Source organism: Quercus suber, unplaced genomic scaffold (assembly GCF_002906115.3).
Source record: "Quercus suber isolate HL8 unplaced genomic scaffold, Cork oak 2.0 scaffold_306, whole genome shotgun sequence".
Taxonomy (NCBI): Eukaryota; Viridiplantae; Streptophyta; class Magnoliopsida; order Fagales; family Fagaceae; genus Quercus; species Quercus suber.
This window is the reverse complement of record NW_027069762.1, coordinates 787,625-800,656: the sequence shown is the minus strand read 5'-3', so window position 1 is coordinate 800,656 and position 13,032 is coordinate 787,625. Positions and strand designations below refer to the sequence as shown.

Below are 13,032 nucleotides of genomic sequence, written 5' to 3'. Positions count from 1 at the left end.
GGCCAAATTTGGTATTCTACCTTTTGTTTGCTCAAACTTTGTTGAAGGATCAAAAGGTGATACAAGGTTGATTAGACAACCTCCTTACCCTTATCTTTATATGAGCCAAAGGGACGAATGAGCTAGAAGGCAAAGACTCGAGGTACATTAAAAAAAATTGAGTATTAGTATATCCAAAAAAAAAAAAAAAATGTTACTAACAGTACATTTACAATTGCGGCTATAAAAATAAGTTTTTTTTAATTTAAATTTAATAAAATTCTATTTAATTTGACTATGTTATAAAATAAATAAAGTTAATTAGCAATAACATCAATTGAAATGGAAATATTAGCATAATTGAAATATGAAGACTTAATTAATAATTTTGTATTACAAAAAAGTAAGAAAACTATATTTAAATAAAAAAATATATATCAAAAAGTTTAAATAAATATTATATTATTTATATTTAAATAAAAGATAAAAAAAATGCTCCTCTTAATGCTGTCCGTTGGGCCTAAAAACACATTGTGGCGACCCTACTTAACCCGATTTTGGTGAGAGTTATCTACCCAAGCTTAGTACGGATCATCTAGCAAGATTGGTCATTTAGTGGCTCTTTTAGTTCGCTTGCATGGAGTCAAAGATTGGGTCTATAGCCCTCTAATAACTAATAAGAGGAGAAATTTTGGGCATGAAATTCCATACCCATAGGTGACCTGTTGGGTCTATTAATTTCTTGGGCTTTGTTTATGCCCAAACCTTGATGAAGTGACAATCTTTTTAATGTGCAGGAGCATGGAAGTTTGCCAATAATGTTGCACAGTATGGCACTGAAGTGAAATAGGGGATGGAATTCTTTATTAGGGAACAGAGGGTGTGTCCATGGTATTGTTGGAGGATATAACTCTTTTATGGATTAACACTTTATTAGCCCAAGTGCAGACTATGGATGGGTGCTGGAACAAAGTTTGAAACATAAAAAAATGTGATGTCCAGAGAAAAACTTGTCAGGAAGGAAACGATATCACAAACTAAACTTTGATCAAATAAAAATACAACTACAGGGAAAGCCAGATTTCCAACTGATTTTTGAAAGACAAAAGGCCTAAGGAAACTTATTTGTGAAAGACAAAAGGCCTAAGGAAATTCCCTACAGTTACAAATAAGAGTACAATTCCAACAAAAGTTGCAGTGCCTCTCCAAACATCACGGAAATATATTGTTCTCAAGGATGCAGTACTTTTATTCCACCAGTTGCCATAGTGCTCATTAAGATCTTCAGCGACATCATGGTAACATGAATTTTTTTCCACAATTTCTTGGCCAAGTTTGTTAACCATTTGGGCAACTGCTTTATAGCTGCCTAACGAGTGAGCAATAATCTTTTTTTCAACAAGCAATTCCGCATCTTCTCTAGTGTTTATTAGAAAATCTAATAGCCCGATATAATTGCAAATGTAAGCTTGGAATGGATAATGACACTGCTCAAGGGCCATAAGGTTTCGGAAAAGGTCTTCTGTTCCATGATCCATCACGAACCGTGGAACTACCAATCTAGTTTGCAGACGGTCCAAGCACCAAAAGCATTTTAAGCATGGTAAGCAATGCAAGAGCCACGAGCATTTGAATCTTGGAAAATTTTCTAAGGGATTCGGCTTCTTGACTTCAATGTCAAGTAAATATCTTTTTGCTTGATCTTCCTTACACACCTGGAATTTCAATCCTGCCGTGTCCAACTTCGTTGCACTATGTAGATGTTCAATAATGCTTCCAGTTTTCAAGTTGGGTGGATAGTAGAAATCTCTCTGCATATCAGTGAAATGTTTTACTTCCTTCTCAATGGGTATTTTCTTTTCTCCGGGAAAGAAGTAAGTACAGGCAAGTTTAAGAAATGATTCATGAATGCTTGTAGACCTTCCAATGTGATGATGTAACTCGTCAAGAATGAAAAATGGAAGCTGATTCTCAAGTAATATCAAGTCTTGCTTTATTCCTTCGTCTAGCCATGGTTTACTTAATATATAATCATCCTTTGGACATTCTTTCCTTGTAGCAGTCCTTAAGAAGAGCTCAATGATAAAGATAGAATCCAGTAAAATCATTTCCACAAAAACTTCCTTTTTGGGTAGAGAGATGTCTTGTGCATAACAATGCCGGATATTGTCTTCGTTTTTTTGAACGATGTTTTTAAATTCCATCTGGCATTTCCAGGTCCGCTGAAAGAATTCCTGGAAATATTTTTGTTTAAGGCTCTCCATTTCCTTCAATGCATCTATGTCGCGATGAACAGGGCCTATTGAAATTAGCCTTGGAGTGTAGGCTTCCATCTTTACCTCTCGAAGTCTCTTGGGGACCTTGTAGATGCAACACTCGGGGCGCCAGTGGGGTTGCTGGATGATAATTTCTTTGCATTCAAGTTCTTTTTCATGAAAAGAATCACTAGAAGAGGTTGACGTGGCCATCTTTTTTGAGTGACAGGTTCCTTTTTCCTAGTGACAGACAAACAACAATTATTAACACTAAACCTAAAACTTATCCCAGGACACCATTTGCAATAACTTCCATTTTGATATGACAAATGCATCCTCACCTTCACAATGTGTAGATCAAACACAATTGTAGAATTCATAAATTGTCCCAATAAAGATACAATGTGTAGATCAAACACAATTGTAGAATTCATAAATTGTCCCAATAAAGAACATACTTGATACATGCAGATAATATAGTATTATAATGATACCTACTCCAAGTTCCAACCCAACCCCAATCCCATATAAATATCTTCTTTTGCAATTAGCACATCATCATCTAAACACAATGGCAAAGATGGAAAGATAAATGATTAATTAAGCAGTTATATATTAAGTGTGTATGTGTGTGTCTATATATATATATATATATATACACATATACACACACTGGTGTTTAGCTTTTGTGGCTTTTGTCTACACACTAATTTGTATTCTTTAAATCTTTTAGTGAACTTTCTTCTTCTTGTCGCCCACGGATATAGGCCTAAAGTTAAATTATGTAAATCTTTAGTATTCTTTTTTGTGTGTTTTGTTTATATATCTTTCTAGTTTTCTTTGTTATTTTCAAAAGCTCATTTTCATTATCAACATAGTGTTCGAATGTATCTAAAGGCACTTTGTAGTTGTACAACATATTTGTAAAAGATATTGTGCTATTACCTAAAATTGGTACATGTGCTTCTGCTTTTGAAAGCGGTCCCTCTATACACTATGAGCTGTTTTGATCACCTCTAACTCTTTGTGATGAGATGAAAACCATTAACGATAAATTTTTATGAGGTTAGAATCTCAAGTTTGATGGAGAATCTCGATCTCGGCAAAGCTTGAAGTGGAGCCTGTCGTGGTTGGACAAACTCAATTGTGGAGAATCTCGATCTTGGTAGAAATGGGTTGGGTGGGTATTGATTTGGATTTTGTGTTAATTTGGGTTGAGATTAGTAATGGGTTTTGTGAGATGATGGGCCTAGTAACTGTGCTGGTTGTGGTGTTGGGTGGTTGGGGTTGTTTTGGCAATTGCCCATGCTAGTAGGGGTAAGGAAATATATTACTTTATTATTATGCTGTGTAAAATAAAGAATGAAATGTAGGGATTTTTTTTTTTTTTTTAATAAATTTTTTTGGCTAATGGGAATGCTCTATCAAAAGGAATTTACTGCTAAACTAAAATATTTATGATTTGACCAAGATTTATGAAGCACCAAATGAATGCCCGAGAACAATGAAAACGTCTTTAAGAAAATATTTTACGCCACAAAACATTGTCTTAATATATTTTCATCAACTTAGGTAATATTTGGAGTTTCTATGTGATTCTTTATCTACTCTTTTTCTCCACTTTTCTTTACTTTGGGGTATCATAAGTGTATTAAATTTATGGGATGAACAATGAAATGTAGCCTTCTTTTCGTAAACCATCCTTTTCAAACCTAGTTTTGCAGTGCAACAAACGGACAATAATAGAGGGGATAATTGCAATTTATTCACCCTCTGGTTAGGTCAGAAATTACTTTGACATATGTAGTTTAAAAATTGTCACTTTACTCACTTTAGGTGGTCTCTATTAGACAAACATAACCCACTATTAGTTACCATTAAAAAAAACACGCCTTTTAAGACACACACAAAAAAAAAGAAAATGGATCAAACAGCCTCTCAAGAAAACTCTCACCATTATGAATTATAGAATCCAACATCCAAAAAATATCCAGAAAATTGAAGGCGATTTGAGAATGGAAGGATACCAGGGCCAGGAGCAAAAAAGAAGATATAATAATTTCCTTATACTCTATTGGAAGGATTCAAGGCTTGTAAACATTCATTGATATGTTTGGGTCAGTGATTCAAAGGTATATCTTGTCTCACAATTGAAATACATAGGCTACAGAGATGCAAAAATGAGTATCAAAAGCCGCAAAAAAAAAAAAAAAAAAAAAAAAAAAAAAAAAAAAAAAAAAAAAAAAAAAAAAAAAGAGAAGAAAACCTGGAAGAACTCAAAAACAAATCCAAGCATCACAATAACCCACAGCCAAAAGAACCCCAAATCTTCACCACTAATCTCCATCCACACCTCCAGCCAATCACTACGACCCACTAACAAATGGTTGGTTGTGAGGTAAAGACAAATAGAGAGAATGAAAAAAAAAACTCCTACTCATTCACTCGTAAAAGGACTAATTTTAGGCTGGAAATTGTTGCATTCTTGTAATTGTTACCGGGTAGAATTTGTGGTTGGAATGAGAATACTAATTTTTATAAAACCATTTAACTTTAGATCTTTATTTGGTTTTTTTTTTTTTTTTAATGGGAAAATAATGAGGTGGTAATTACTCCATAATAATAGATATTACTAGCCAACCGACGTTATTGAACTAATGAAACCCACACATCTACTTTCCAATTAAAAATCAAAATTAAAAACCATACTTTTCCTAATACTTGTTAAAGGAAATTAAATTAGATGATTATAAAACACTATAAACCAACTTTGCGAGTTACAGAACCAGCTTAGGTCCTGTGCTCTTGTGCAACAGACCCAAACCTTTACCCGCAAGATATATTTTTAATTAAAATCTTGAAGTACAAAGCACAAAATATAAACTCAATTGAATTACTAAATTACCAATTTTTGGCTAACTTTATCTTGAAGAACAGTAAAGTGAAAGGATGAAGTAAACAACCTGCAAATTTTATTTGAACAAAAATAAAGTAAAAGGATGGAGCAAAGAACCTGCAAATTTTATTTGGAAGAAAATGCTTGAACACTCAACTCCAAGAAACAGCACAATTCATGTCCAACGAAGCAAGGCTAAGACTCTTTTGATTCTCTCTCTCCTCGTAGCTAAAACTCACTCATGGAAGAAAAAATCTTGTACTTTTTTACACTTGATAGCAATTCTTAAAACCTTCTTGCCCTCCTATTTATTGTGTGATCCCTCTCTCACAAACAGCAAAGGCACAAAACACGTCATAGTCATGGCGTCATTCTCACTCTCACCTACTAGCCATTAATTTGTTAACTAGTAAAAAGCACCATTGCCATTGTCGTTTTTCCTGAAGACAAGAATGATATATAAGTTGTTACTTTCAACTTGTAAGCTGGCTGGCCAAAATGGTCAGATATGAATTAGGGCCACACTTAAAAAATGACTTGCTCTTAGTCTTTGTGTGAAAACAAGAGAATCAGGATCCACTCACATATGGCCTGATTTAATTAATAACATTAGAAACCAACCTTTCAAGGTATACTTTTTAATTAAAATCCCGAAGCACTTGTTGCAAATTACAAAATATGAAGTCAATTAAATTACTAGAGCAAAAATAAATTATGGAAGGATGCAGAAAAAAAACCTGCAAATTTAATTTGAACAAAGATAAAGTGAAAGGATGGAGCAAAGAACCTGCAAATTTTATTTGGAAGAAGATGCTTCAATACTTAACTCCAAGAAACATCACAATCTGATAGGGATCTTGAACCTTTAAGTCTCTCTCTCCTCAAATCTAAAACTCACTCATGATCGAGGAAAAAATCTTGTGCTTTTGTACACTTACAGCAATTCTTAAAATCTTCTTGTGCTCCTATTTATTGAGTGATACCCCCTCTGTCCTTCTGTCTCTCAAACAGAACAAGCACATGTCTCAAAAAACCAAAAAACAAAAAACAACAGCAACAATACAACATCAACAAACAGAGCAAGCACAACGAACTTCATAACTGTGACATCTTTCTGACAAACTTACAAGTCACAACCATCAATTTGTTCATTAGTAACGAGGACCAATGCCATAGTCCTTTTTTTCTTTTATTTTTTTCCCTCTCTGAAGACAAGAGTGATTAATGACCACCCAAGAGGTGTGGTTCAACCATAGGAAGTCATCGTTTCCCTATCATTCGTGATTGTAAAATTTATGAGGTTTGAGTAGTGACACTTTTCATTATTAATTGAGTTAGGGTTGCTGGATCCACACCAGAAAAAACTATTTTTAGTTAAAAAAAATTAAAAAACATAAAATAAAATAAGAAAGAAGAAGAAGAAGAATGATTAATGGTGTCACTTTCAACTGCATAAGCTGGCAGGTGAAAATAGTCAAAATTAAGGGCCACACCCCAGGAATGATTAATGTTTTCCTGACTCGTTTTTAGTATTTGTATAGTGACTAGAACAGAAACAGGATCCACTCAAACATGACCTGATTTTTTTTTTTTTTGGTAAACATCACAAGACCTGAATCACTTACATATTATTCTCAAAGAATGGTAGATAGAAGCAGTACTAGAGTCTATCCTGTTCAAAGAAATAGTCACATTCATAAGAGATGTGTGTCCACATAAAACACACATTCAGTTGCACGTGCCTGCTACATAATAGGTTCTATTGTGATTGAATGCGTACCATAGGTGCACCAAGTTACTATTATTGAGGTAATTATTAAAAAGGTATTCAACTCCACCTTTCCTTCCTCCACTAATACTAATTATTTAAAAAGAGGCACACATGACAATTTTTTTTTATAATCCACTTATTTATTTGGGATTTATTACTTTTAAGATACATTAGTAAACTAATTTATAAAATTTTATATGAAAAAATGAAAAAGTAATTAACTGTTTTAAAGTGTGATTTTTCTAATAAAAGATAATAGAGTATTATTCAACTAAGTTACACATATCCTGGTTACAAGTCTCTCTTTGGTCACAGGCTCACGGTAGTTGACATCTTTGTTCACGAGGTTTGTTAAAACTAATAGTCCTTGGTAGAAGTTTGCCCCTAGGAAAACATGATGAGAAAAATGAATAAACACGTACAGTAACTTCAGGAATTTGTACATGGATTAGCTTGATGAAAGACATAAAAGCTCAATAGTGTCTACGTAATAAAAGACCTTCACAAGGGCATGCTCAAAACTTTTTTGAAGGGTCAAAGATTCAAAAGGCCATATAAGGTTGATTAGACAACCACCTTACCCTTATCTAGATGAGCTAAGCTGCTAAAGGTACAGACGAAATGGAAGGAGAAGGCTAATTAAGGACCAATTACGGATAGTTCAATACATTTGCGGTAGATATTAATGATTTTTTTAAAATATCTAAATAGTTTTTATTTAACTTTTTATATTTTCAATGATTATTTGGTACATTCATTCTAATTCATAATAGTTTTTTTTTTTAAATTAAAATTAAAATTATATTAGATTTCTATTGGCTCAATATTTATGAATTTTTATAAAACCATTTAACTTAAGATCTTTATTTTTTTTATTTATTTAATTTTTTTAATGTGAAAATAATAAGGTGGTAATTACCCCATAATAATAGATATTACTACCCAACCGACGTTATTGAACTAATGAAACCCACACATCTACTTTCCAATTAAAAATCAAAATTAAAAATCATGCGTTTCCTAATACTTGTTAAAGGAAATTAAATTAGATGATTATAAAACACCATAAACCAACCTTGCAAGTTACAGAACCAACTTAGGTCCTATGCTCTTGTGCATCAGACCCAAACCTTTACCTGCAGGATATATTTTTAATTAAAATCTTGAAGTACAAAGCATAAAATATAAACTCAATTGAATTACTAAATTACCAATTTTTGGCTAACTTTATCTTGAAGAAATTTTATTTAAACAAAAATAAAGTAAAAGGATGGAGCAAAGAACCTGCAAATTTTATTTGGAAGAAAATGCTTGTATACTTAACTCCAAGAAACAGCACAATTCATGTCCAACGAAGCAAGGCTAAGACTCTTTTCATTCTCTCTCTCCTCATAGCTAAAACTCACTCATGGAAGAAAAAATCTTGTACTTTTTTACACTTGATAGGAATTCTTAAAACCTTCTTGCCCTCCTATTTATTGTGTGATCCCTCTCTCACAAAGAGCAAAGACACAAAACACGTCATAGTTATGGCGTCATTCTCACTTTCACCTGCTAGCCATTAATTTGTTAACTAGTAACAAGGACCATTGCCATTGTCGTTTTTCCTGAAGACAAGAATGATATATGTGTTGTCACTTTCAACTTATAAGCTGGCTGGCCAAAATGGTCAGATATGAAGGGCCACGCTTAAAAAATGACTTGCTCTTAGTCTTTGTGTGAAAACAGGAGAATCAGGATCCACTCACACATGACCTGATTTAATTAATAACATTAGAAACCAACCTTTCAAGGTATACTTTTTAATTAAAATCCCGAAGCACTTGTTGCAAATTACAAAATATGAAGTCAATTAAATTACTAGAACAAAAATAAATTATGGAAGGATGTAGAAAAAAACCTGCAAATTTAATTTGAACAGAGATAAAGTGAAAGAATGGAGCAAAGAACCTGCAAATTTTATTTGGAAGAAGATGCTTCAATACTTTACTCCAAGAAACATCACAATCTGATAGAGATCTTGAACCTTTAAATCTCTATCTCCTCAAAGCTAAAACTCACTTAAGATCGAAGAAAAAATCTTGTGCTTTGTACAATTACAGCAATTCTTAAAATCTTCTTGTGCTCCTATTTATTGAGTGATACCCCCTGTCCCTTTGTCTCTCAAACAGAACAAGCATATGTCTCAAAAAACCAAAAAACAAAAAACAACAGCAACAATACAACATCAACAAACAGAGCAAGCACAACGAACTTCATAACTATGACATCTTTCTGACAAACTTTTAATTTGTTCATTAGTAAAAAGGACCAATGCCATAGTCCTTTTTTTCCCTCTCTGAAGACGAGTGATTAATGACCACCAAAGAAGTGTGGTTCAACCATAGGAAGTCATCGTTTCCCTATCATTCGTGATACCTGTAGTATTAGTCATTGTCATTAGGGTTGCTGAGTCCATACCAGAAAAAACTATTTTTTGTTAAAAAAAATTAAAAAAACATAAAATAAAATAAGAAAGAAGAAGAAGAATGATTAATGTTGTCACTTTCAACTGCATAAGCTGGCAGGTGAAAATAGTCATAATTAAGGGCCACACCCCATGAATGATTAATGTTTTCCTGACTTGTTTTTAGTATTTGTATAGTGACTAGAACAGAAACAGGATCCACTCACACATTACCCGATTTTTTTTTTTTTGGTAAACATCACAAGACCTGAATCACTTACATCTTATTCTCAAAGAATGATGGATAGAAACAGTACTAGAGTCTATCCTGTTCAAAGAAATAGTCACATTCATAAAAGATATGTGCCCACATGAAACACACATTCAGTTGCACGTGCCTGCTACATAATAGGTTCTATTGTGATTGGTACACCAAGTTACTATTATTGAAGTAATCACTAATTAGCTATTCAACCCCACCTTACCTTCCTCCACTAATACTAATTATTTAAAAAGAATCACACATGACAATTTTTTTTATAATCCACTTAGTTATTTGGGATTTATTAACTTTAGGGCACATATTAGTAAACTATTTTATGAAATTTTATATAAAAAAAATGAAAAATTAATTAACTATTTTGACAGTTTTTTCAATTGTTCATAAAAATTTTCTTAAAATGAATAATTAATGTATACTCTAAAAACATTCATTAACTGGACCCCTTTTTTTTTTTGGTTAATAAGAAATTATATTGAAACTAGGAAGCCAAAAAAGGCGAAATAGAGGCTGTCCGCCTAATACAATACAAACCAGCAGCATCAGTGCTCAACATATTACACAAAACATCATTAGATGGCTGATTTAAAACAACAAAATCTTCAGCAAGTGAGCAGCCAGCACGAGCCAAAAAATCCGCACATCTGTTTGCCTCTCTAAAGGTACGTACGACCTTGAAGCGATGAAATAGCCCCAAAAGGTACCTGCAGTCATTGAGAATAGGAGAATAGGCTCTATTAGAGGTTGAGTTGGTAAAAACTAGATTAACAATGATAATAGCATCAAGCTCAACAACAAGCTGTTGGATGCCAAGTTGAGAAGCAAGTAGTAATCCATCTCTCAAGGCCCAACACTCAGCAATGAAACTGGACGCCACACAAATTCTTCTCATGTAACCCTTAATCCATTTCCCATGTTGGTCCCGGATGAGACCTCTCCCGCCAGCCTTACCCAACTGGACCCTATTTATAATAATGGAGAGACTGATCTAAAGTCTGATTTTTCTAATAAAAGATAATAGAATATTATTCAACTAAGTTACACATATCTTGGTTACAAGTCTCTCTTTGGTCACAGGCTCACAGCAGTTGACATCTTTGTTCACGAGGTTTGTTAAAACTAATAGTCCTTGGTAAAAGTTTGCCCCTAGGAAAACATGATGAGAAAAATGAATAAACACGTACAATAACTTCAGGAATTTGTACACGGATTAGCTTGATGAAAGACATAAAAGCTCAATAGTGTCTACATAATAAAAGACCTAAACAACGAGAAAATTCAAGATATTTCAAATGCATGTATTGTCCCACGTGAGTGAGCCCCACAAATCCCACCTTATACCGCCTCCTTTTTAAGACGTTCAAGGGCATGCTCAAAACTTTTTTGTCCTATCAAAAAAAAAAAAAAAAAAAACCTTTTTTGAAGGGTCAAAGATTCAAAAGGCCATATAAGGTTGATTTGACAACCACCTTACCCTTATCTTGATGAGCTAAACTGCTAAAGATACAGACGAAATGGAAGGAGAAGGCTAAGGACCAATAAGGGATAGTTCAATACATTTGCGGTAGATTTTAATGATTTTTTAAAATATCTAAATAGTTTTTATTTAACTTTTTATATTTTGGTACATTCATTCTAATTCATAATAGTTTTTTTTTAATTAAAATTTAAAAAAATTATATATATATATATATATATTTCTTTTTTCTTCTTTTAAAAAAAATAGCAATTATTCTACCATTAATGGAGAATTGAAAACTTCATAAAGAAATTTAGGATAAGGCGTAGCTCTAAGTGGCTTAGGTGTTGAGCTGGCCCTGGTACCAGTAGCCCTAGCGGTTCCACGTTCAATTCAAAGTGGTCACAAGACCTATGATTTTTTAATCCTTAGAAAATATTTGTGACCACTCTAAATTTTTTTAGGCTCAACATATTTAAATTTTGGACAAAATTTAGTAACAAACTTGGTTATAAACTAAGACTATAACTCTACTCAATTTTGTTTATATTTATTTATTATTATACTTGAATTTTGAAAAATCCACAAATAGATTACATTTTCTTTTTATATCTTTCATACATGTAAAATTTCAAGAAGATCAAAGATTAATAGTTATGTCATTAATCAAATATTTAAAATTTGAGTTTTTTAAAAGGATTAAAAAATATTTGTGATGACCCTAAATTTTTTTAGGCTCAACATATTTAAATTTTGGAAAAATTTTAGTAACAAACTTGGTTATAAATTAAGACTATAACTCTACTAAATTTATTTATTTATTTATTTATTATACGTGAATTTTGACAAATCCATAAATAGATTACATTTTCTTTTTATATCCTCCATACTTGCAAAATTTCAAGAAGATCAAAGATTAATAGTTATGTCATCAATCAAATATTTAAATTTTGAGTTTTTGTAATCTAAAAGTATACATAAAAAATAAATTTATGGATAAAAAGTAAATGACATATGATTGACATGAAATTTGACACGCGTTTTAAGAATATATAGAATATGCAATTTAACAGTTATGAAGGGATAAGGGCCCAAAAATCGCATATTGGGCCTTAGCCGAGGATGTCGGTAGGTCCAAGGAGAAATGAATAATTTTGAGGGCTTCCAATTCATGGGCCCCACGAGTAAGGGAATGAATGGTGGTCCGAGGAGCAATTACTCCTCGGCCATGGCAAATATAGCTCAGATACGTGTTCCATCGACAAAGACGACATCCATAGAAATTCCAGTGTCAGGAGCATGCCTTATAAGCACACGAGAAAGAAGGGAACCCAGAAACATCTAAGGAAAGACTATTGCCTCCGCATTAACTACATTGCAGCAATTTTTCTTGTTGTATTTATGNGGGGGGGGGGGGGGGGGGGGGGGGGGGGGGGGGGGGGGGGGGGGGGGGGGGGGGGGGGGGGGGGGGGGGGGGGGGGGGGGGGGGGGGGGGGGGGGGGGGGGGGGGGGGGGGGGGGGGGGGGGGGGGGGGGGGGGGGGGGGGGGGGAAGAGAGGAGAAAAACACTATAGCTGTCTAGAATCAAACCTATATGCAAATTTCAACAATAAGAGACTAGAATCAATCTCCTCGGATTTATCCAAGGACGTTACTTCTTTAATAAACATTTCTTATCCTTTTCTCTTCATCATTAAAACCTATTGGATCGTTGCTTAAATCACTAAAGCCCAGTTCTTCAACCTGCACTTTACAAATTTATTGCTTTGGGCTATTTGGGCTTAGGTCCGTGTTCTTTTTGGGCTAGGAGTTCAATTTGGGTCCATACAATTGGTGTAGTCTGTGGGAAGAACTTGTGTAATAGTGAGTACAACAGCCAACTATGGTAGGATCAGGTCCACACGATGCAGAATCTCTAGGATCCAACGTGATAATGCCAACATGAAG

General features: G+C 33.7%; 1 protein-coding gene across 6 annotated transcripts; it reads right to left on the bottom strand.

The window, feature by feature from the left end:
• Positions 1-995: 995 nt before the first annotated feature.
• LOC111994721 (UPF0481 protein At3g47200) lies at positions 996-9,337 on the bottom strand. 6 transcript variants are annotated; one of them, XM_065782583.1, is made up of 4 exons: positions 8,852-9,337; positions 8,186-8,656; positions 7,977-8,037; positions 996-2,474 (listed from the first exon to the last, which is right to left on the bottom strand). In XM_065782583.1, the coding sequence occupies exon 4, from the start codon at positions 2,445-2,447 to the stop codon at positions 1,101-1,103; it is 1,347 nt and encodes a 448-aa protein (XP_065638655.1). In that variant the 5' UTR covers positions 2,448-2,474; positions 7,977-8,037; positions 8,186-8,656; positions 8,852-9,337; the 3' UTR covers positions 996-1,100. The 6 variants fall into 6 exon arrangements, with proteins under 6 accessions (XP_065638655.1, XP_065638656.1, XP_065638654.1 ...); XM_065782584.1 differs by having other exon boundaries at positions 8,186-8,508; XM_065782582.1 differs by lacking the exons at positions 7,977-8,037; positions 8,186-8,656; positions 8,852-9,337 and adding exons at positions 5,248-5,570; positions 5,918-6,126; positions 6,258-6,504.
• Between the last annotated feature and the right edge of the window lie 3,695 nt (positions 9,338-13,032).

Bases quoted from the DNA above. Each gene is read 5' to 3' on its own strand.
- LOC111994721 (XM_065782580.1), bottom strand. From the start codon at position 4,581: ATGGAGATTAGTGGTGAAGATTTGGGGTTCTTTTGGCTGTGGGTTATT. The intron at 2,475-4,500 runs GTTTTCTTCTCT...GTCTGTCACTAG, and splicing joins TTGTTTTTGAGTTCTTCCAG to GAAAAAGGAACCTGTCACTC.